Here is a 25,400-nt window from a genome sequence, read left to right on the forward strand (position 1 = left end):
CTATCGACTAATTTTTCTCCTCATTTTGAATTGTATTTTCTTGTTTCTTTGCATTTAGTCATTTTTTATTGGATACTTGACATTGTGAATTTTACCTTGTTGGGTGCAGAATATTTTATATTTCTTCAAATATACTTTAGCTTTGTTCTAAGATATAGTTAAGTTACTTGGAAACGATTTGATTCTTTTAAGGCTTCTTTTTAAGCTTTGTATGTGGGACCTGGACAGTCTTTAGTTCAGGGCTAATTTTTTTCCACCACTGAACCAATACCTTTCTTAATATTCTGTCCAGTGCCTTATGCATTGCAAACTTTTTTCATTCTGGCTTGTGGTAACACAGACTCTTCCCAACCCTGGGTTAGCTCCAAGGATTGTTCTGCCAGCTACTTGGTGATTTTTTTCCCTAGTTTTGGATAGTACCTACATTAGCATCAGCTGAAGACATGAGAGAAGAGAAGGACCCTCTGCACATTTGTGTGCAGCTCTGTTTTTCCCATATAGCTCTCTCCTTTCTGGTATTACACCCTGTAAATTCCAGCCAGCTCGAATTCTCCACTCTGTCTTTTCAATTCAGAGAGAGCACTGAGTTTAAGTTGAATTTATCCTCTCTGAACTGTGGCTTGGAAGCTTTTCAGGCAATATGCTGAGACAGTTGTATACCTCGCCTTGTTTGATTCTCTTCCCTCAGGGCTCACTGTCTGATGATGCATGTAGTTGTTTAAGGTGAGAATAAATCCATTCTCTGTTACTCCATCATCACTAGAAGCAGAAATCCATCAGATGTATCAGTACTGTTAACACTGTAGCAGTAGTGATTTAAGCAAAAATGAGTTATAGTCCCTTTCTGCCCCCTTCCTCCTTCCTAATTCAATTCAAAAGCTATTAAGTGGAGCCAAGGTAGGTAGACATTCATGCCAGGAGGATTCGAGAGGTGGGTGGTGTGGTGACCCAGAGTGGGGTGTCAGAACTAGATTGGGGTGGGAAAGGCTTACCCCAATGGGAGTGGCCTGGCATGGAGTACTGAGTCCAGATGGGGTGAGGAAATGTCCATGGCCTGGCACCAGATGTCAGAGGGAAGTGTTCACATGGCCTGGCACCATATGTCAGAGGGAAGTGTCCACATGGCTGAGCACCAGGGCTGTGCAGGGTCCACTAGCGCTATCCACTAAAAAGGTCTAGAAGCAGTGATACTTTAGTAGCAGTAAACACACCTAGTGCTGAGATCTTTTAATACCATTCTCTACAAAAAGAAACTCCAGTCTCCTAAGAGAAATGACTGATTTCAGAGTTGAGTATGAGATGAGCCTGGAATAGCTTGTGCCAGAAAGTGATAAAGTGTTCAGACAATGATGGGCACATGCCTCAGTGATATAGAAACCAGGTCAAAGGGGCTTCCACTGGCCAAATTAGGGAGGTTTAAGACATCAAAATAAGTAATCTTGATAACCCATGAATACAATAAGAATCTATAACCCCATACTGAAATATATGAAGAAAGGGGAAGCTTTGCTTTGAGTGAAATACCAACCGATGAACCTAAAAGCAATGATAAACTTTGAAAAACCATCATTTGTCAACCATTGTAATGATGATTAATTCAGCCAGTAAATATAAATGGATGGTAATGAGTGAAACTTTAATGGGGAATGGGATATTTACATATCCTCATACTATACCAGCTTAACTCAAATGTTCAAAGTTAGCATCACTAGTTATGGGACAAATTGAAATCATGTACCATATGATAGCACGTAACGAGAAAAAGGCAGCCTCAGTTTTGTGGTACTCCTGCCCAAAAGCGCAACCTGAATCTAATCGTGAAAATACATCAGACAAACCCAGGTTGAGGGACATCCTACCATATACCTGGCCTGTAATCTTCAAAGTATCAAAGCAATTGAAAGAGATTGAAGGGAGACATGAAAACTAAATGCAAAAGTGATCCTGAGTTGGATCCTTTGCTGTAAACAACATCATCAGGACTTTTGGTGAAACTAGAATGGGATCTGGATTAGATGATAAAACATAGTTAACTTTGTTTTGTTAATGGTTATGCAGGAGAATATCCTTATTTTTGAGAGTTATGTATTAGTGTTTTTAGGGGACATGAAGCATCATGTCTGCTACTTAATCTCCAGTGGATCAGGGGTAAAAGAATTCTTTGTACTATTCTTGCAAATTTCTGTTAAGTTTGAAATATTTGTAAGTAGGAACGTATTTTAAAATAAGAAATATTTTAAAAAAATTTTCAGCGAGTTTATCTTTATAAAAAACCTTAAGCTATTACAAATGCAATCATGTTTAGTTATATCTTTAATGAATTTTTTTCACTTTTAATTTTTTAAAATTAAATTTATTGGGGTGACATTGCTTAATAAAATTATATAGGTTTCAAGTGTACATTTCAATAACACATCATATGCATTGTGTTTACCACCCAATGTTAAGTTATCCGTCACCTTATATTTATCCTCCTTTCTCTCCCCTCCCTCCTTTCTTTCTGGTAACCACTAAACTATTATCCACGTCCATGAGTCTGTTTGTCTTGTTCATTTGTTGCTTTCAGTTTTATATCCCGTATATAAATAAAATCGTATGGTTTTCAACTTTTTCTGACTTATTTCGCTTAGCATCATAATCTCAAGATCCATGCCTATAATCGCAAATGGCAGTATTTCATCTTTTCTTATGGCTGAGTAATATTTCATTGTATATATGTACAAATTTTTATATATCTAATTATCTGTCGAAAGGCATTTCACTTGTTTCTATGATTTGGCCACCATGAATAATACTGCCATGAACAAGGGGTGCATATATCTGTATGGATAAATGTTTTCAAATTTTGGGGATAGAGATACCAAGAAGAGGGATCATATGGTAATTCTAATTTTTTTGAGGAACCTCCATACTGTTTTCCTTAGTGGCTATACCAATTTACATTCTCACAGCAGTGTATGAAGGTTTCTTTTCCCCCATGACCTCTCCAACACTTGTAATTACTTGTCCTATTGATGATAGCCATTCTAACAGGTGTGAGGTGGTATCTCATTGTGGTTTTGATTTGCATTTCTTTAATAGCTAGTGAAGTTGAACATCTTTTCAAATGTCTGTTGACCATTTGTATGTCTTCTTGGGAGAACTGTCTCTTCAGGTCCTCTTCCCATTTTTTAATTGAATTTTTGTTGTCGTTTTGTTGAGTTGTATGAGTTCTTTGTATATTTTGGATATTAGACCCTTATCGGAATCATTGTTTGCAGTTATCTTCTCCCATTCAGTTGGCTGCCTCTTTGTTTTGTTGATGGTTTCCTTTGCTGCTCAGAAGTTTTTTAGTTTGATGTTGTCCCATTCATTTATTTTTGCATTTACTTCCTTCGCCTTTGAGGTCAAATTCATAAAATCCTCTCTAAATCCAAGGTCCATGAGTTTAGTAACTATGTTTTTTTCTATGCTATTTATTGTTTCAGGTCTTGTATTTAGGTCTTTGATCCATTTTGAGTTAATTTTAGTGTATAGTGACAGATCACAGTCTAGTTTCATTCTTTTGCTTGTGGCTTTCCAGTTTTCCCAGCATCCTTTATTGAAAAGACTTTCTTTTCTCCATTGTATATTTTTGGCTCTTTTGTTGAAAATTATTTACCCATATATATGTGGGTTTATTTCTGGACTCTCTATTCCATTCCATTCCATTGGTCTGTGTGTCTGTTTTTCTGCCAATACCATGCTATTTTTATTATTGTCACTTTGAGGTATAATTTGAGGTCAAGATAGCATGATACCTCCGGCCTTGTCCTTTTTTCTTAGGTTTGCTTTGGCTGTTGGGTTTTTTGTAATTCTGTACAAATCTGATGATTTTTTCTATTTCTTTAAAAAATTCCATTGGGATTTTGATGGGATTGCATTAAATCTGTTTATTGCTTTTGGTAATATGGCTATTTTAACTATTTTGATTTTTCTAATTCATGAACATAGAATAGCTTTCAATTTCTTTGTGTCTTCTTCAATTTCTTTTATTAATTTCTTATAATTTTCAGTGGATGGGTTCTTCACATGACTCATTAAGTTTATTCCTAGGTATTCTTTTTGTTGCAATTGCAAAAGGAATTTTTTTTTTCATTTCTTTTCCTGAAATTTTATTTTTAGTGTATAGGAATGCTATGGATTTTTAACTTTGTATCCTGCAACTTTACTGTATTTTTTTGTTTCTAATAGTTTCTTGGTGGAATCTTTAGGGTTTGCTATATAGAGAATCATGTCATCTGCATAAAGTGACAATTTGACTTCTTCATTCCCAGTTTGGATGCTTTTTATTTCTTTCTCTTGCCTGATTGCTCTAGCTAGGACTTCCAATACTATATTGAATAAGAGTGGTGAGAGCAGTTCCTGATCTTGGAAGGCTTTTAGTTTTTCACCATTAGTATGATGTTAGATGACGGTTTGTCACATGTGGCTTTTATTATGTTGGGGAACTGTCCTTCTATACTATTTTATTAAGCATTTTGATCAAAAATGGATGCTGTTATCTTGTCAAATGCTTTTTCTGCATCTATTAATATGATCATATGATTTTATTTTGTTGATGTGGTGTATTGCATTAAACCATTTGCATATGTTGAACCATCCTTATGCCCCTGGAATGAACCCTACTTGATTATAATGTATAATCTCAATGTATTGTTGTGTTCTATTTGGTTGTATTTTGTCTAGGATTTTTGCATTTGTATTTATCAGAGATATTGGTCTATAATTTTTTTGTGTGTTATCTCTACCAAGTTTTGGTATCAGGGTAATTTGGTCACTTAAAATGATATGTAGTGAATTCTTTAATGGAGTAAAATTTCATTATATTTGGACAGTATTAGGAAGTTGGGGACCCATAGTTACTATAAGAACACTTTTTACTTATGGTATGTAGTAATATTTATGCCTTTACTTCTGTTTCTTTTGTCTCAGCCTTGTCAGACCCAAGCAGTAGACTTTCAACTTCTCCTCCTCCTCCAGCGATTGCAGTACCCTTGCTGGAAATGGGGTTCTCTCTCCGGCAAATTGCCAAAGCCATGGAAGCCACAGGTAGGATAAGTTTTTATATATCAGTATATGTACATATGAGAAGCCCGATCTTATTAAGGGCAATATATTTTTTTAATATATTTTTTAAGAGGCCATAAAGCTTAGTAAGATTTTTAACACTAGAATGGCATCATAATAGACTCTTAAGCTGATAGCATGAATAACAAATTACTTCGCCCAAAGTCAGTGTCAGAATTTTTTTCCCCCTGTTCAGGTGCTCGAGGAGAGGCTGATGCCCAGAACATCACTGTCCTTGCCATGTGGATGATAGAGCACCCTGGGCATGAGGACGAGGAGGAGCCTCAGTCAGGCAGCACAGCAGACTCAAGGCATGGAGCAGCAGTTCTAGGCAGTGGTGGGAAATCAAACGATCCCTGTTACTTGCAGTCACCAGGAGATATACCATCAGCTGATGCTGCTGAGATGGAAGAAGGCTTTAGTGAAAGGTGAAATTCCCAATTTCCAAATTTCTCTTCAACGTGTTATAAATGATGTCTCCAAGAGCCCCATTTATTTTCCTTCATAGATGCTTCTAATGATGTGTAAAGTTGATAAGTAGAGATATATGAAAAGTTGTACATTTTGGTTACAAGTTTATGTTTCTGTGAAAGGTAAAAATAACATGACAGGTTTTGACTTGAATGGATGTTTTCATGGAAAGAAGGAAATAATTTTTATATTAAATTGATCTAAAAAGAGGAAAGTGAAAATGTTTATTCTGAAATAAAATAAACATGCTGTTAAAATCATTTTATCTCATATAATTGCTATAAAATAGAATGTTCATTTCAGTATTTATCATGTTTATTTCTAATACAATTGATTTAATTAATGCATTTGATAGAAATGGACTTTTAGTTTTTTTCTGTCTCAACATATTTTATTTCTTCTTTAGTTTTTTTAAGCTGAGAAAAGAATTCTGTGATAATGCCTAGCCTAAAATGAGCTGCAATAAAACATTCTACAGTTCTTAAAATCTTTTCCCTTGAGCACTTCTTATGACTTTAAATCTTCATTTTTCATTTCAGCCAATGAAGTCATATGGTTACCATTGCTTTCATCTTATGTAAATATGCAGACATTTTCTGGCAAGCTCAATAAATGTTTTCATAACCTATTTCGAGATATCTGTTTCTCCTAGACAAAGATTCCCAGTCATTTTAAATTTTAAGTATTTAATCATTTAGGATTTAGTTAAAGCCATCAATCTCATTTGAATTTGAACACGCATTAAGCATCATTTCATTGTTAGTATAATTAAGAATCAGATAAAATTATTGCTCATGGCAATATGACACATTTAAAACTTAGGAGTTTTACCAAGGACAAAAGATATACTTCAAAGTTTTATCATAAACTTATTTTATTGGTAATATTTGGAGGAAGAAGTACCACCACAAGCAAGTATGCAACTTTGCTTTCTATTCACGATGGTTTTTAAAAATCTGTATTGCTTTCAAACTTGAACTTGTAGCCCTGATAATCTGGATCATACAGAGAATGCAGCTTCTGGAAGTGGACCACCAGCTAGGGGCCGCTCAGCAGTAACAAGAAGGCACAAGTTTGATTTAGCTGCTCGTACATTGCTAGCAAGAGCAGGTAATTATATGTTTCACATCCTATTCTTCGTGAAAGTACCACAATTTGCTTATATTTTAAAGTCAGTGTAAAAGCAATATTAAAAAGACGTAAACTAATGATACTAGGTACTCAGTTCCTCCACATTAACAGACAACAATTTGCATATTTTTGTGCATTTACATAACTTTACATAATTGAAATCACAGCATACATTCATAGACTTATTTTTAAGTTCCCTGTGAGTACAGAAGGCTATACTGGTCACTTGTAGATATTGAGATATTTCATAAATGCTCTCTCTGCCCTCAAGCAACTTATAATTTAGAAGTCAAGATGCATGTTTAAAATTTAACAACAGATAAGAAGGAGCTGAAAAGAGCACTGTACCAAAAGAGGAGGCACTGGCTTCTCTGATGTACTCTGTGGACCTCAGGGCTTCACTATCAGGCCATAGATAAGCAAAAGTAAATTCCCACATTACACTAGTAAATACTTCAAGGATTATGTTCTGGGCATATGAAGTGTAAGTTATAGGGAACATATTTTCCAAATGAAAAGTTAGGATATGTGATTTGTCAAAACAGAGTTTGATCCTTGAAATAGTAAAGCAAATAGTGATTCAGTAATTTCTGGGAACAGAGAGAAATTGAGACTTCTAGAAAATATAGGCTGTATACTTAATATATAATGAAAGGGACTGCTTTTAAAAAAAAATAAACCTAAAAGAAGAATAACAGCCCACATTTATTGAGCGTTTTTCTATATAACAAATGTTATGAAGTGTTTTACATGGATTTTTTTATTTAAACCTATCAACAGCCCTGCTTGGTGTGAGTGCTATTATCCACATTTTACAGAATAGGAAACACATGTGATAGGTAAAATTTTATGTTTATGGTCTACAGTTTCATAAGTCATCTGAGATATAGGCTCTGTCTGCATGTATGGCAGTTAAGAATTGGCGAAATATTCAGAATTATTTTATACATGCAAATAAAATGCCTTTTTTGTTTTGTTCTGAGCGGGCTTATACCGCTCTGTGCAGGCCCACAGGAATCAAAGTCGGAGAGAAGGAATATCTTTGCAGCAAGACCCAGGGGCGTTGTATGACTTTAATTTAGATGAGGAATTGGAAATTGATCTTGATGATGAAGCGATGGAAGCTATGTTTGGACAAGACCTGACCAGTGAAAATGATATTCTGGGAATGTGGATCCCAGAGGTACTGGATTGGCCTACCTGGGTGTGTGTGATTGCAGCGGGGGCTGCTCTGACTTATTTTCCTGCCCTCCTCTTCATACAGCTTACTAATAACAGTCTTGCCTAGAGTTGTAATACTCTAAAAGGTCTTACATCTCATTTAAAGTTTGGGGCTCTAACATTTGCTGTTACTTTGATACCTATAAACTAATAAGAAAAAGTCTCTCATTGCTGTCTCTATGCGATTTTATTGCTTCTCTCCCCAGATTAAATAGAGCTGTATTGTCATAATATTTCATTCTGATATCAAAGATAGATTACAAAACAGGTATCAGGTCCCAGTTAACTGTGCTGAGTATATAACATGACTGCTCTGCTCACCTTGCTATCTGAATGCATGTTCTTCTCCTTCATAGGTTCCATTTAACCATTGCTAATGCCCCATTCTAGGAACTAGTGCCACCTAAATACCTCCATCCAGGGGTAGGGTACATGGTGGGTTTGTATGTTTACATTGTTTAGTGTTATGCTTTTGTAGTGGGAAACTGAAAAGTTCAAAGGTATAAGTCCTACAGGAAAGGTCATCTACTATATTTAATAAGATAAATGAATCCTACTGACTTTTTAGAAATTCAGAAAATAGGTATGCATGTTATGACCAGATGAAAAGTGGTTTTCATTAGCGAGACTTATAGAAAACCATTTGAAATGGGGCAGATTATCATTTTTATTAACTCTTTTCTCGGTAGGATTGTTACTTTTATAACTAATTAGAGTGAGGAATGGCAAAGAATACCTTCAGATTGTGTGATGTGAATTCTGATTATAAAGAAATTTGTTATGTAGCATTAATGAACATCTTGCAAATATTCCAGCATATGTAAACTAGTTAATTTAATTTCATAAATAATCTAGTGACCTCTTCTAAATTTTATGTTAAATCGATTAATAATTTGATATGTAATTATTTTGTACAGCATGTTTGTGAGTCTGAAGACAGGGAAGAAGTGGTGGTGTGTGAACTGTGTGAATGCAGTGTCGTCAGCTTCAATCAGCACATGAAGAGAAATCACCCAGGCTGTGGGCGCAGTGCAAACCGGCAGGGCTATCGCAGCAACGGCTCCTATGTGGATGGCTGGTTTGGTGGTGAATGTGGGAGTGGAAATCCATATTACCTGCTATGTGGCAGCTGCAGGGAGAAGTACTTAGCCCTGAAGACCAAATCCAAGACAACAAGTTCTGAAAGGTACCTTGAAATTATATGGATATCCAGACCTTTTTCATGTGAGGAGTCACTTTTCAACTTTTTCTAAAGTCCTATGATTGCCAAATTGGGGTCAGGAAGGATGAAGGAAGTTAAGGAATTCATGTTCCTGTCAGAGCTGGGGAGCCTGTAGCCCAGGAACAGTGGTATGTCAGCAAGTGCTTTACTGGAGTTTGACTAGGTTAAGCTTTGACTTGTTGACAAGTTGTGAATGGGGTCCTTGCCTTAACCTTTTGGAGGCTTAATGGTCGATTTTTTTCATTAATGTTTTTCGTCGTATTTTTGACATCTTAATCGAGATCTTTTTCCTTAATGAAAAAATAGACTGTTTTAGATTAAATGAGCTTCTGCGAAAATATCACTTTTTTATATCCTCGAATAGCAATTAATCTCTAGTGAGTAGGGTTTTTGACTTATTGTCAACTATTGAAATATTTAAGCTGTTCTGGAATAGGTTTTGATTTTTAAAAAGTTGTTGGTGACCTAGAAATCTCCCTAGTAATTTGGTAAAATAGTCATTGATTTTATGATCATGTGTTTACCTACATACCAACTGTTTTATTGCATTAGCCCATAACATGAAACATAATTTATTTTGTGTTGCTTCATTAATGGCCTTTTTAAATGTCCTAATGACTTAAATTGCATTTTTGGGTACTAACTATTTCATATAAAAACACAATGTTCTTCATGTTTGGTGCAGGTACAAGGGACAAGCTCCAGATCTAATTGGCAAGCAGGACAGTGTATATGAAGGTAGTTGTTTTGAGAGCTTCTTTATTTTACATGTATTTTTATATATACCTTTTGTTTAACATCTGGTTACTAAAACTTACCTTCATGCATGTGTGTTTATTTTATGTACATGTTAACTTAAGCATTCTCTAAAAAACTTGAGGTAGTTTGATAGCAACAGCTTTAGTTTTATACGTTAAAGGAAAAGGAACTCAGTTTGAATACTAGCTTTACCACAGAATGTCATTTCTATATGGAATTTTTACTTTTCAAAGTATGGAAGTGTATATAGTACATTTTCATTTTCGATCTTAATTGAAGAAAGTTAAAAAATATCAAAGTGAGTGTCGTTTTATCTGGAGCTTTCATTTACTTGAAATAGCTCATTCCCTAATGATTATGAACAGGGTTAAAAACTCTTTATTGGCCCTATGACAGTATTTTTTTTATTAGTGGAAACTTCCATTACCAGCTGTAACATTTGCTATTAATTTTAAATGAATTCGACTGCTCTGGCTCCCTTTCTCTTCTCATCTCACTATGCCTCAAGAGTGCAGTTCGGTTGGGTCACCAGAAGATGGTACCATAGTTTATTTTGTGGGCACTGGGCTTTCAGTCTCTCTGTATGTTAGACATATCTAACAATAACTACTGCCAGCAGAGTTATAGTTATGTCATGTTTATAGTCACATACCATATATCTATTTATTTAAATTCCAGAAGACTGGGACATGTTGGATGTTGATGAAGATGAAAAGCTAACAGGTGAAGAAGAATTTGAATTACTTGCTGGACCACTTGGTTTAAACGACCGACGTATTGTACCAGAACCAGTTCAGTTCCCGGACAGTGATCCATTGGGAGCATCAGTAGCAATGGTAACAGCCACCAACAGTATGGAAGAGACTCTGATGCAAATAGGTAAACTGAAATGCCGACTGGCATGGATTTAATAAGACTCTATATTAATTTATTTATTTGATAGATCAATAATAATAAATAAGGTAAATAATAATAAGGGTTCAATATTGTCCCACCCCATCAAATATCTTTAGCCAGTTGTTTTAACATGTTGAAGGTATAATGCAATATTGTTTTGATTTTTTTTTATGAAATATTGAAGCGATTAAAAAATTTATAAAATACAAATAAGGGTTGTTTTTTTTTTTTAAACTTTGTGATAAGAGAATCCTGGAACTGACTAAAAACTATTTTGCAGTCTTTTTTTATTTGGGTGAGAGGGTATGATAACTTTTTGCTATAGGGAATACAAAATAAAGAATTGGGGCAGTATTGATGACTCAGCCTTTTATGTGTACTCAAAGCATATTTTTAAAACTATCTTTCCTATGTTTGTTAATATCAGTAGATGTGATTCATGAGCAAAATAAAACCAAAAAAATATCACAAGCATATTCTATAATAAATTGTTGACTTAGAAATACCTATTTCTCCCAAGAGATTTTCTGTATAACACAGTTCCAGATGAGCAAAACACATTGGTTTGCCATATTTCCTTGCAGCCTAGAACATAGGTAGAATGGGAAATTTTTTCAGTAGTCTAGATATTTTTTTCTTACTATGTTGAGAGCTAAACAAAATCTTATATTTTTCAGGTTGTCATGGCTCTGTAGAAAAGAGTTCCTCTGGGAGAATAACATTAGGTGAGCAGGCAGCTGCCTTAGCAAACCCTCATGACCGGGTGGTGGCTTTAAGGAGAGTGACTGCTGCTGCTCAGGTTCTTCTGGCCAGAACCATGGTCATGAGAGCTCTGTCTCTTCTTTCAGTCAGGTAAGTGTTAATTTGTGTCAAATGATGCTAAGTTAGATTCTAGTACATATTAGACAAGAGTCTGATATTGTTTGGGAGAATGAGATAAGATTGTTAGAAACTTGAATGAAAAATTGGACATAGTCATCATTGTTATACATTCAGTCATTCAGTTAATACTAGGCTCTTTTTAGGTAGAAAATAATGCCGTTATAGTAATTGAATAAACTGCAAACATTTTATTTTATTATCTGAAATGGGAAACTAAGGTTGTTGTTCCATTTGGTACAGGGTAAAAATAAAAGGTCAAATGAGTTTTTGTAGACTTAACCAACTGTGTAGCTAAGTCAACTTGCAGATTCCATCATGGAGATTCTTGCCATGTTTGTGCTGTAAAGTGTAATGTTTAAAAATGGAAGAAAGCCAAGAATACTTAAAAGACATCCATTTGAGAAATTGTTAAACTAGGATATTCAATGTCAGAAAACAAAAGGACCCTGAAAGAAACTCAAAATTTAGATGAGACTGTGGTATTGGCTCAAGAATAGACCATTTGGTCAGCTGAGGAGAAGAGTTCAGAAACTGACCCACATATACAGATAAACACTTGACATGGTTTGATTTGTAACAGTGTTTACACTGTAGAGCAATGAAGAGAAAGGATGATCTTTTCAATAACTTGGGCAGGACAGATGGTTTATTCACATAGGGGAAAAAAATGAATCTTGGCCCCAACCTTACACTATATAAAACAAATATTTCCAACTGGCTCTTAGAGCTAAATGTGACAGGTAAATCAATAATAAGGTAATGTAGGAGAAGTTATTCTTGATCTTGGGACAGGCATAGATTCTTAAGTCACAAAAGGCATTCACTATAAAGAAAAATATTGATATATTGGACTGCATTAAAAAACTTATGTTTAGCAAGAGTCATTAAGAAAGTAAAAACTCAGAAAGTAAAAAAAAAAAAAAGAAGCCACCAAATGGGAGGAGATATTAGCAATGCATATAACCAATGTAAAAAATTCCTATAAATAAGAAAAAGACAGACAACCTAAGAGAAAAATGGGAAAAATACAAAATAATATAAGAGAATTTCCAAGTGGCCAATAAACATGAAAAATTAGGTGTTCAACCTCATTAGTGTTCAGAGAAATGAAAATGAAAACCCAGTGAGATACTGCTACACACCTACCAGTATGGCTAAAATTTAAAAGACTGCGGGGAAAGGTGAGCATAATGATGTGGAACATTTAGAACTCTCATGCACTGCTGTTGAGAAAATAAGTTGGTACAACTTCTTTGGAAAACTGTTTGGTACTGGCACCTAAAGGTGAACATTAACATATTTCATGGCCCAGAAACTCACTTCTGGGTATACATTCGACAGAAGTGCTTTTATATGGGCACCCAAAGAAGTAAACAACATTCATGGCAGTGCTATTCATGATAGCACTGTATTGGAAACCACCTGATTTTCATCTGTACAGATAAATTTATAGTGGTAGGTTTTATTTATGTCAATGAAAATGAATCAAACTACTGCTATAATATTACAGCATGGATGAGGCTTAAAAACAATGATGAACAAAAGGCAGACACAAAAAATACATACTTTATATAAGGTTCAAAAACAGGTGAAACTGATTTATGGCTTCAGAAATTAGGATGGTGGTTACTTTTGAGGGCATAGTAACTGAGAAGGGCCCAAGCAGGCTTCTGAGGTGCTGGTAATATTCTGTTTCTTAATCTTGGAGGCAGTTGCATGAGTTTGTTCAATTTGTGACAATTCATCATGTGTGAACTTTGGTAATTCAGTTATACTTCAAGTATATATCAATATTTATTTTTTAAAAAGTTCAGTAACAGTTTCCAGCTTACATAATATTTTTGGACATCTCTTAGGGTATGCATGACTAATGATATTGCAGCCTGTGTTTTCTTTTGATTGTTGGTACTATGGGTGATATGTGGGGTTCCAAATGATCGCTTTAAGAAATCTCTTTTCTTTATCCAACTGATGTGTTTTCTTTTTCTGGAAGTGGTTCCAGTTGTAGCCTGGCTGCTGGTCTTGAATCTCTGGGGCTTACAGATATCCGAACACTGGTTCGGTTGATGTGCTTAGCCGCAGCAGGGAGAGCTGGCCTCTCCACCAGCCCTTCAGCCATGGCAAGCACCTCAGAACGCTTACGAGGTGGGCACAGCAAGGCCAACAAACCCATCTCTTGCCTTGCCTATTTGAGCACAGCAGTGGGGTGTCTGGCATCAAACACTCCTAGCGCTGCAAAACTCCTGGTGCAGTTGTGTACACAGGTAAGCTGGTTTTCAGTGCTTTTCTTGTTTCATTGCTTATTTCCAACCAATTCTTAAAAGAGCCTTTTGAGGTGAAATCTTTTTTTTTTTGGTCTAAAATTATATATAAATATTAAACCTGTTTGTTCCAATTGCTTCTTCAGAACTTGATTTCTGCTGCAACAGGTGTAAATCTAACCACGGTCGATGATCCAATTCAGCGAAAGTTTCTACCAAGCTTTCTTCGAGGAATTGCCGAAGAGAATAAGCTTGTAACCTCCCCAAACTTTGTTGTAACTCAGGCCCTTGTGGCATTATTGGCAGACAAAGGGGCCAAACTGAGACCTAACTATGATAAGTCAGAAGTTGAAAAGAAAGGTAAGTTTCATACCATTTAATTTGTAGTCTCCTAATCAGTTTATAGTCTTCTAATCAATTTGATTCAGGTTTTCAAAAATGTGTTTTGGCATTGTTGTATGTGATAATTATATAACATCTTGTATACTTAAGTTTAGATCATAAAAGAAGTGCATGGATACTTTTTCATTGTGCATGGAAATAAATATTAAGAAAATAATACCAAATTAGTCTTGGTTTGAATCACCATAGATAATAATCGTTGTAGGTTTCCTTAATAAAATTTAGATGAAGGTCTTGCTATTTTTCTTTGTCTTAATATATAACACTTTTGATTAATAGCTTAATCACTGTTATCTACGCTTCTCATCATCAGGACCATTTGGCCAAGAGTGATGGGCCTTTGGATCTGTTAGTCCAGTCTCTTGGCTGACTGTTAAGATCACTTTTGAGCAGCAAAAGACAAATGCTTATTCTTTAGGGCATGCGCCTCTGCTATGGCCTTAAAATTATTTCTGCTGCATTCTCAGTCTGTGTGTCCTTAGAATAAAGACTATTGATTGATGTGTATAGATCTATATTTGCTTTGAATCAGATTTATTATAGAATTTGATGTGAGATAAATGCTTTATACCTTTTATTCATATGTTACTGAAATGATTGCTTGCAAAAGTGCAAATTATTAAAAGATATGGGTTAACCCATTTTTGTTTTTTCACCACCGCCACCAGCTCTCACCTGGTTGTCATTTCATTGTTTTGTTTAAGCAGGTTTAACTGCTCAATTGTATGTCCATCCTTCCTATGATCCTTCTGCTGTAGGCCCTCTGGAGCTGGCTAATGCCCTGGCAGCTTGCTGCCTCTCCTCCAGGCTGTCTTCACAGCATAGGCAATGGGCTGCTCAACAGCTCGTTCGCACTCTTGCTGCACATGACCGTGACAACCAAACTACTCCACAAACACTTGCTGATATGGGAGGAGATCTAAGAAAATGCTCCTTTATCAAGTTGGAGGCTCATCAGAACAGAGTAAGTATTTTAGCCCCAGATGTATTGATCATCTTATATAAGATGAAATAGTTTCTGCCTTTGAAAAGCTCAAAGTTTAGCTGTGTATCTCTCTCTCTCTCTCTCTCTCTCTCTCACACACACACACACACACACACACACACGGTATCAGTATTTATCTGGTAGTTTACCAACTCTCCTTTCTCTGTATGTTGGGTTGACGTAATAGTATACAAATGGGAAAATCAGTTGAGGGAAGAGAAGAAAACCAAAAGGATAGATAGACTCACAAAAGTTGAAGGCTTATACATGCAAGAGGAAAAGAAATTGGCTTCACTATTTTAATCTAACCCACTGGGCCCTTGGGCAGTGACAAGGAAATGAAGACTGGCTTCTATTATTTAACTGATTTTAAAATCACTTCTTAATCTGTGTTATTTTATAAAACATAAATATGTTGAAGTATTTATACTTTATTGGATTAAATAAACATGTTTTTGAATTAAATAAACATGTTTAATGAAGATTCCAAGAGTCTCAGAAAATGCAAATGAGTTTGAGTATTATACTGCTTTATACTTCAAATAGGTGTATATATATATATATATATAAGCTAATTAGAAAAGAATGAGACCATGCATATTGCATTATAACAGGATACTTGTCTTACAATTTCATGGTAGATTTTTTTTTTTTAATTTGATAGAACTTTTTCAAATGATAGAATCACTTGAATCAAAACTTGCTCCAGTATTGCTGAACTTTTTCAACTTTTCTAGGTGATGACTTGTGTTTGGTGTAATAAAAAAGGACTCTTGGCTACAAGTGGCAATGATGGCACCATCCGGGTGTGGAATGTTACCAAGAAGCAATATTCACTGCAACAAACCTGTGTGTTCAACCGACTGTGAGTGCTAATGTCACCTCTCTTCTGTAACATTTAAAATAAGAGAATTCTAAACATGCTTCAACTTGGTTGTGTTAATGTAATCAAATTGTCACTATTTTTTTTTTAGTTTTTCTTTTAGAATAGGCTTACTATATCCCCAATGTGTGTTTTTTAATTTCCAGGATAGTAATTCAGCAAATAAAAATTTTAACTATCAATATCTGGACTTATTCAGAATTAAATCAAGACCTACTATCTAGCAAATAAACGTTCAGTTCAGTAAAACAGTAGGCTAATTTTCTACCATTCTTTAAGGATTATTTTGGAATTAGAGTAATATTTCTTCTGTAGCATCTTTTATAGCTAGCTATAGATATTCTTTCTTTGAGAACTTACCTAGAGATTAGGTAAACAAGAATCAATATATCTGAATAATAACCATATGTTCAATCCATATGGAATTAGAATGTCTTTTATTGACAAATTATGTACTACATTAAATGGTGAATGGTCTAAGCATCAGTCTTTTATAATTCTATATTTTTCACATTATAACAAACAGTAGCTAATATGTGATTGTCAAATACTGCTAGCCAAGCTTTTGAAATGTAAGAATCTGCTATTGTGTACTGAGGTCTAAATGAAACCCTTACTTTAAGGTTCAGGATTTAGTTTTGGATGAAGATTAGAATTCCATCCATATTTATTATATTCTAGGGAAGGGGATACCGAAGAAAGCTTGGGGTCACCTAGTGATCCAAGTTTCTCACCTGTTTCCTGGAGTATCAGTGGCAAATATCTAGCTGGGGCTTTGGAAAAGATGGTGAATATCTGGCAAGTTAACGGTAAGAGTCATGTAAAGACTAGTAAACTACTGAAGTTCCTTTTTAAGCCTTTTTCTTAGCCTTTTGAGTTCAAACAATAGCTTCCTTTCACCTTGAAACTCAATTTATTCAACTGTGAAAATCTATGCGTAATATGTTTAAATTAAAGAGAAAATGCTTATTTCCCTCCTCTCCTTTCTAGGAGTTTCAACTAACCTGGTAGTTGTAAACTAAAAATTCTTTTCATGTACCATTAAGTGTTCAGAGTAGGATTTGAGGAGAAGTAGCAGTCACTGAATTTTCAGCTATATATTCTTTTCAATCACTTGAAATATTTTCATCAATTTTGTCTGTTTCACAGGTACAAACTTGTCAATTTTTAATAATAAGACCTCTCTGGAAAGTAAAAATTACTATTATAATCTTGGGCTTATCAATATCTTTGGTTTTGCATATTTGAGGAATGGCTGTTCTATTTCACATATTTAAAGGAATAGCTAGCTTCAACTGTAGGAAAATTTCTTATGTTAATATGGTTCCAGTAATTATTAGGGAAGGACTTAAGTGTTTTTGACATTCGAACACTGAGTATTTTCCTTTACTCTTTTACAAAGCTACCATTTTTTTCTCATTAATAGTTACTGAAAAGCCTATTAATTTGATAGTCTATATAGTATATAAATAAAAGATGCTGTCTTCCATTCATATTCATTAGTAGGCTATTATGAAATTGGGGACTGCTTTCAGTGTATATTAGAATTAAGTAGCATTTATTTTTGTTCTTGCTATTATTTTTAAGAATTAAATAACAGCTAGTTAACATTTGTTTTCCTTCTTTAGGAGGAAAAGGGTTAGTAGATATTCAGCCTCATTGGGTATCTTCTTTGGCTTGGCCGGAAGAGGCTCCAGCTACAGCCTGGTCAGGAGAGTCTCCAGAGTTATTGCTGGTGGGACGGATGGATGGATCTCTAGGACTGATCGAAGTTATTGATGCGTCCACCATGTACCGTCGAGAATTGGAGCATTGCTATCGAAAGGATGGTAAATGACTGGACTTGTGCCTAGTTATGAAAGTGTTCCCCCCAAATAGACTTAGATTTTTGGCACTTGCTTTTAAAAATGCTGAGTAAATATTACTTTTGGCTTTGTTTTCTAAATTGTCCAGTTGGTATTTCATTTTAGTTAGTTACTAAGTTGAAAGATATTTCTCTCCCAACCCCTACCACTTGTCTCTGCCAGAAGAGATCTAATAGTGATATATTAGTCACTCATCCATTGTGTTAGTGTCTAAACACTTATAGCAGGTTCCAGGTCTCTTGAAAGTTAGGAATGTCCAAGAAAAAAAAGATAAGAATCATTGGTAGAGATGTTAATTGTTAACAAATGGGTGAAATTGAGGGAATGGGGGAAAGAGGAGCTCTGAGTCTGACAAGAGATAGTATGAAACTTATTTTCATTAATTTTCTCACTTTGTTCTCTTTGGATGTGTTGGCATCTTACTAGATAGTTTTTATTAGTTGTTTTAGGGGAGTAGGGTATTTCAGAATTCATAGCCCTAGTTTAAATGATAATGTTAACATAATAGAACAGTTTTGTTTTGTTTTGTTTTGTTTTAATTTTTTTAAATAGGTAATACATTCATAGGGTTCAGTCATTTTTTAAGTTTAAAAAGGTATACAGTAAAATGTATACCTTTCCATCTACTCAGTTCCCATGTTCCCATTCTACTCCCAAAGATACTGTTTTTTACTCTTTTGTTGCTGTCCAGTGTCATATATACTTAAAGAAGCAAATATGAGTATAGATTGTTAGAATAGAATATGTTTGATAGAATATGAAAACATACCGAGTGGGTAATTTTCTTTCTATGACTTGGGTTATTTTACTTCTCAGTTTCAGGGTAGACCTACCAAAAGAAAAGAACCTGGTACAATTACTTAAAATCAGCAAGAGAATTCAAATTTTGTCTTTCTTTTTCAATAACTACCTGAAAAGAATGAAAGATTAAAAATGAGTTAGCCTTGTCACTTATAAATAACACTTTTAAAGTGGGTTACATGAAATCTCTGCTGTGCTGTAAGCCTACATTTTGTCTAAATTCATTATAGAGTTATTTGAAAACTTAACTTGCAGTGGTTGCAGTAGCATATGTTTGTTACAAAACTTCTGTTTTTTAAGTTAGACAATGATAATAAGACTTTTTTTTTTTTTTTTAAATTTTCTTTTGTTCTTATGTTAGTGTCTGTAACTTGCATTGCTTGGTTCAGTGAAGACAGACCATTTGCAGTGGGATACTTTGATGGAAAATTGTTGTTGGGAACAAAGGAACCACTCGAGAAAGGAGGCATTGTTCTCATTGATGCACATAAGGTAAAGCATCTTTACCAGATGGTTATTTTTTCTTATTTCTTACAATAGTATTCCTTGATACTAGTTTTTTTAAAAAAATTTTTATAACAGTCATTTATGATTTAATATTCTATTGTTATACAAAGTCTGTGGACCATTTATATACATGGAAAAATCTATGTAAGAAAGCCATCAAGCCAAGAAAGAAGTAAAACCAAAGCAGTGAATTAGAAACATCCTTGGAACATCTCTTGTCAAACTAACTCCCACTAATACAAGAGATTTCATCTGTGAAGAATGATTCCTTGACATTAAACAAAGGTTGCCATTTCAAATGCTTATAGTGCCAAGTAGGCAAGTGCCATAAATGCATGAAGCCAGGAGTAGGAAGTTGAGAAGGAGGGTAAAAAAATGTCAGAAGAACATAATGATAACAACCATATAAACACAAATAAAACATACCCCAGATTCTCATAAGTATTTGCTATGTTAGTATGAAGGGTGTGTTTTTTTTTTAAGTTTTTTCTTTTTCCTATTTTAAGGTCAATAAAAAAAACTTAAAATGCTAATGAGGGATAACATATTCCTTTAAAATCAGAATGTCATTATTTATTCAACTAACATTTATTGAGCTTTGACTGCCACAAATACATATATTGCAGACCATATTAAAGGATGAGTTGGTCTAGTGATTGAGAATGATTTGAACAAAATGTTAATTTCCAAATAATTGAGTAATAGAAGTATAGGTTATAAGTATTAAGTTTAAAGTATTTGTGCAGGAAGCATTACTATGATTTTTTTTTTCTTCCTCTGCCACTTTAAGGATACTCTTGTTAGTATGAAATGGGACCCAACAGGTCATATTCTTATGACATGTGCCAAAGAAGAAAATGTGAAACTCTGGGGGCCTATTTCAGGATGCTGGCGCTGTCTACATTCACTCTGCCATCCATCTATTGTAAATGGCATTGCTTGGTGCAGCCTCCCAGGGAAAGGATCCAAGCTGCATTTACTGTTGGCTACGTATGTTCTAAATTTGTGTGTGTCTTAATTTTTATATTAGTATAGACTGTTACTTGCATTAAATGTGGCTTCTCAGTAGTCTTATTAAACAGTTGATTGCCAGTTACTAGTCTTAAAATGTGTAATACCATACCTAAGATCACCTTAGAGAAATAAAGAGCAATTTTCCTATGTGAAACTTGGTATGTAATCTTATCTGGATATGATGTTAGAATATCAGTCCTAGCTGTATTTCTTATAAAAGATTATAGTATACCTACTACAAATACATTTTTAAAATAACGTTTTGGTAGACTTAGCAGGTCTTAATTGATTGTTATTTGAAAATATTTTTACTTCTGCATATTGACATGTTTTGGTTTTCTGTGATTATTTTTTTAAGTGGCTGTCAGAGTGGCTTAGTGTGTGTTTGGCGTATTCCACAAGATGCTGTGCAAACCAGTGTAGCTAGTTCAGAAGGATGGTGGGACCAGGAATCAAATTGCCAGGTAAATCTTCTGGTGTTTTTGAAGACCTTATATGAAACCATTAATGATATATGTTTTCAAAGTAATCCTCCCTTGATTACTGAGATACTATATCCCAAAGGGCAAGTTCCATTAGGGAAACATGGATAATTGTCATGCTTTATTAGCTTAATTTGTTTTATAAGTCAGAGACACTATAATTGCTTATTAAGGTGAGATAGTCAATAAATATTGAGTGGCATTTATTTATGGTAACGGATATGATCAACACTACGGATAGATAAGTCCTCGGTTAAGTGAAATAGGAACACCACAGGAGCACACCTAATCCAAAGTATCTCCTACTGATACCAGAATTCCACCTATCAAGAGCAATTCTTTTACCTTAAACAGAGGCCACAAATTCAGGTAGATGCTTATATAAGACCATCTAGGCAAGTAACAAATTCCTGAAGCTGGGAGTTGAAGCGTGTAGAGAGGGTTTAAAAAAAAAACAAAAAAACGAACACACACAGAAGAACAGAAGTGCACATGCTTCCTATAATGGGCACAGTTGCACAAAGCTGATTGTCACCCTCAAGAACTGAGAGCCTGTTGCTACTAAATTGTCTAATTTTTTCAAGATAAGCCCCAAATCCAGTGTTTTAAGTAAAATCTCCCAATATTAAACATTAGTACCCAACTTAAAATTTTTTACAGCACTGGATGGCCAATCAGATTGCATCCTTGAGCTACTAGTTTGCAACCTCTGTTGCTCTTTCTTTTGTTCATGACACAAATACCCCGGAAGAAATAACACTTTATGTCGTCTTAAATGAGGGAGCTTAAGGGGTGAGGAGGGATGGTAGGTAGTTCACTAATGGGAGGAAAATATCGCAGAGGTGGAAATGGAAGCACTAACAATAAATCTAGTTTGTTCTTTATCCTAGAGAGTATTTGTTATTTAGGGTAGTGAGTCCTTACCTATCTCACTTCTAAAACCTGAAAAGCAAACATGAAATTAGACATCTCATGACAGAATCATCTGCAACAAAAAAAAGAGACTTGTTTGTATAGAACCAGTATGTACAATTCACAAATGTTAGGATCTAAAAATGAAAATGACGTAAAACTAAATTTATGAAATTAAAACACACTTTAAGAAGTTACAATTTTCTTATCTTTGAGGGAAAGTTGGAACTTAGAAATGTAGTCCTTTCTGCCAATTTGAAGAGTAGGAAACTAGCTTAGAAGTATATCAAAAAAGATGACACTCTCCTTTAACAAAGGAGAACCAGGTTAATATTTTATTTTCTCAGTCAGGCTTATCTTTCTGAGAGTTGTCCTTCCCTCTTCCCCAATGTTATGTTGAAATATAAAATTTCCCAGAATGAATTGTAAATCTTGAATCTGTATATTGTTTTAATTTCAATTTATGTTAAAATTAAAAATGAATTGCAGGATGGATATAGGCCACCAGCTGGAGCCAAGTGTGTTTATCAATTGCGAGGACACATCACCCCTGTCCGGACTGTTGCCTTTAGTTCCGATGGTTTGGCCCTGGTGTCTGGTGGACTAGGTGGGCTCATGAACATTTGGTCTTTAAGGGTAAGAGTATTGATGTTGTTTTTATTTTAAAAAGTATTTTTACATTAAGTTACATATGATAAAAATTGACCCAATGAATTCTAGGAACATTCTGTGTAATATCTTGAATACTGGAGAAACTCCTTTCAGAATCCTCCTCCCTTTTTGATTTTTGATGATAAGTATTTTTCTTACTGATGATAAGTATTTTAAAAGTCATTTAGGCTAGTGAGTAATAGGTATATAATTGGACATTATCAAATGTAGCCAAAGCCTAGATTTTAGAATATGTTTTTGTGAATGCGAAGTATAAATTTAAAATGTAAATAATAACTAAAGTTAAGTAATGCATATTGATAAATACATCTCATTTTAGGATGGCTCTGTCTTACAAACTGTTGTGATAGGCTCTGGAGCTATACAGACTACAGTATGGATTCCAGATGTTGGGGTTGCTGCCTGTTCAAATAGATCAAAGGTAATTTGCAATTATATCAGATTGTAGGGTATAAGTCTGTAAAGTTTCTTAGAAATCATAGTCCAAGCATCCCACTTTACAGAGAAGAAAACTGATATTCAGAGGGATTATTACTTGCCCAAAATAATGCAACTATTTAGTGACAGTAGGAAAACTAAAACCCAGGTCTCCTGATTTATTATCTAGTACTCTTTCTGTTATACCCTGGACCTTGATGAAATGCTTAAGTATTGAATGACTTCATTTCCATTGGAAGTTATAAAGTGGATTTTGATTTTTTGCAATGATTTTTGTGATAGCACACAAAAAAAATCCTGCCTCAAAAGAACTTTCCCTGAAAAGGACTACCTTAAATATACAAAATGTATTTTGGCTTCCAAATTGAATATTCTAGTAAAGAATACTAGCCCCATTATGAAATAATTCTGTGACATGACATCATCCCCTACACTGTTGCTTTTTATACCCTTAGTGAATAGAGCCAATGTACTGCTCTGGTTTATATTTTGTGTGATTAAATGATATTAAAATATCTTTTAACCTGCATGAATAGTCCTGCTAGAAGTAAAATATAGAATCAGACCCTAGGCAGTAGTGGCTTATGTGGACTAAATCCATAGAGCCACAGATAGAATAGTGCTGCATCTTTTGTAGGTATGCTCCTCATCAGGCTGAGTACTACTTCGTCCAGTATCCCTGTAGTCATGTCAGACTTTTAAAATATACTAGATACCTTGTCCTACAAGTCCTATGTAATAGCAAATAATTACTGTTGTCTCTTAGAACAATCAACTAATCCAAGATAGTGCACAAATTTTATGGTTATTTCTTATTCATTTGTTTTTACTTAGACAAAATTTAGGATGTTTTGAAGTTCATTGGCATGGAAAATACAGCATAAAAGAGACTCATGGACATGGATAGTAGACTAGTGGTTACCAGAGGGTAGAGGGGAAGCGGGGAGGCAGATGGGGTAAAAGGAGCCAAATATGTGGTGACAAAGAAATCTAACTATGGGTGGTGAACACACAATGCAATGTATATATATTCTTTACTGTGGAATTATACACCTGAAACTTACTGGATTTTGTTAACCAATGTCCCCATAAAAAAAAAAAAAAAGTACAGCATAAATGTGTAAAAAGTGAACATGTTTAATACAATTACTGGAAAGAATTTCTTAACTATGAATGGTCATAGAATTTTCTCTCTTTTTATCTTTTATTTAAACAAATCATGTGACATATTTTATTTTCCATCAGGATGTTTTGGTTGTGAATTGTACAGCAGAATGGACTGCTGCCAATCATGTTTTAGCAACCTGTAGGACAGCACTGAAACAACAAGGTATTCTGGGATTAAACATGGCTCCCTGCATGAGAGCATTTCTGGAGCGGCTACCCATGATGCTTCAGGAGCAGTATGCCTATGAAAAGGTGATTGATTTCACTCACCCCTACAGATTTACAAATGCCTAGTGACTTAGAATTTGAATTACAGCTTTGAATTTATCCCTTAAGAACATGAGGTCTAAGGAAGATATGTGAGGCTCTTTGGGCAGAATCAAATGAAGATAAGTCATGTTTTAAACAGATTTTCAGTAATCCTAAGTCTACTCCAACTTTATTTTAGTGAGAATAAAGTTTAGAAATAACCCTCAAATTCATATAGTATTTATATCATTCTTTTTCAGATTATTTATTTACACCAAAATGTCTTAAAATACCTTTACCTCAGAGTATCATCTTCATTTTTTTGTGTTGTGTGCCATCCCAAAGTTGGGAGGTGGAAGTGGATATGGGTGTCAGAGCAAACATCCTCTCCACTTATCAGGTGAATCCTTGTAGAAAGTTGTATGAAAGAGCTAGGGTTGAACTGAGTAGAGTCATTAAATACTAGACTGAGAAATCACAGAATTTGATCCTGCGTAGCCTGTCTTCCAAGCCTTACTAGTCACAGTATAGAGCTTTTGGGTTTGGTTTGGGTTGTTTTTTTCTTTTTCTTTCTTTTCTTTCTTTTCTTTCTTTTCCTTCCTTCCTTCCTTCCTTCCTTCCTTCCTTCCTTCCTTCCTTCCTTCTTTCCTTCCTTTCCTTTTTTTTTTTTTTTTTTTTTGCCAAACTGCATTAACATAATCAGTTGTTACCACATCCAGTTAATTTCACTGACAGATTTACCCAGGGTTTCTTTTCTGAATCACTTAGTCCCTCTCTCACAGAGATGCTCTACTACAACTAGAGAGCATCATGAAAGGATTTTCCTTTGATGGCTACCAGGCTTCTCTTGGTAAATGAGGAATTGTGAGAGAGAGGAAGTCTCCGTGGTTCAGTTATTACCTGTCTGCTTTTTTTTTTTTTTAATTCAAGAAAAACTGATGAAAATATACTTAATATAATGTGCTATCTTAGATTTGATTTTGGAGCAGAAAAGGGGTATTAGTGGGAAAACCAAATAAAATTATGTTGTTCAGTTAGTATGAATGTTAATTTCTTAGTTTTGATAAACGTACCACGGTTATGTAAGATGT

At 34.7% G+C, this 25,400-nt stretch overlaps 1 protein-coding gene across 11 annotated transcripts in view; it reads left to right on the forward strand.

Annotated features, from left to right (window-relative positions):
- Window positions 1-25,400, forward strand: part of HERC1 (HECT and RLD domain containing E3 ubiquitin protein ligase family member 1) — a 163,650-nt gene that overhangs the window by 115,592 nt on the left and 22,658 nt on the right. For 6 of the 11 annotated variants that reach the window (XM_025038950.1, XM_025038949.1, XM_015595937.2 and 3 more), the window contains 20 exons: window positions 4,954-5,070; window positions 5,285-5,516; window positions 6,545-6,669; window positions 7,674-7,894; window positions 8,829-9,097; window positions 9,819-9,871; window positions 10,571-10,771; window positions 11,467-11,641; window positions 13,665-13,935; window positions 14,079-14,292; window positions 15,042-15,298; window positions 16,057-16,184; window positions 16,884-17,011; window positions 17,831-18,031; window positions 19,230-19,360; window positions 20,166-20,365; window positions 20,748-20,853; window positions 22,273-22,419; window positions 22,775-22,876; window positions 24,139-24,312. In XM_025038950.1, coding sequence (XP_024894718.1) covers window positions 4,954-5,070; window positions 5,285-5,516; window positions 6,545-6,669; window positions 7,674-7,894; window positions 8,829-9,097; window positions 9,819-9,871; window positions 10,571-10,771; window positions 11,467-11,641; window positions 13,665-13,935; window positions 14,079-14,292; window positions 15,042-15,298; window positions 16,057-16,184; window positions 16,884-17,011; window positions 17,831-18,031; window positions 19,230-19,360; window positions 20,166-20,365; window positions 20,748-20,853; window positions 22,273-22,419; window positions 22,775-22,876; window positions 24,139-24,312 — 3,452 coding nt within the window. The remainder of the gene's footprint in view (window positions 1-4,953; window positions 5,071-5,284; window positions 5,517-6,544; window positions 6,670-7,673; window positions 7,895-8,828; window positions 9,098-9,818; window positions 9,872-10,570; window positions 10,772-11,466; window positions 11,642-13,664; window positions 13,936-14,078; window positions 14,293-15,041; window positions 15,299-16,056; window positions 16,185-16,883; window positions 17,012-17,830; window positions 18,032-19,229; window positions 19,361-20,165; window positions 20,366-20,747; window positions 20,854-22,272; window positions 22,420-22,774; window positions 22,877-24,138; window positions 24,313-25,400) is intronic. The other 5 variants (XM_015595944.2, XM_015595945.2, XM_015595940.2 and 2 more) reach the window with 4 other exon arrangements.

The sequence above is a fragment of the Pteropus alecto genome, unplaced genomic scaffold (genome assembly GCF_000325575.1).
Source record: "Pteropus alecto unplaced genomic scaffold, ASM32557v1 scaffold86, whole genome shotgun sequence".
Classification (NCBI taxonomy): domain Eukaryota; kingdom Metazoa; phylum Chordata; class Mammalia; order Chiroptera; family Pteropodidae; genus Pteropus; species Pteropus alecto.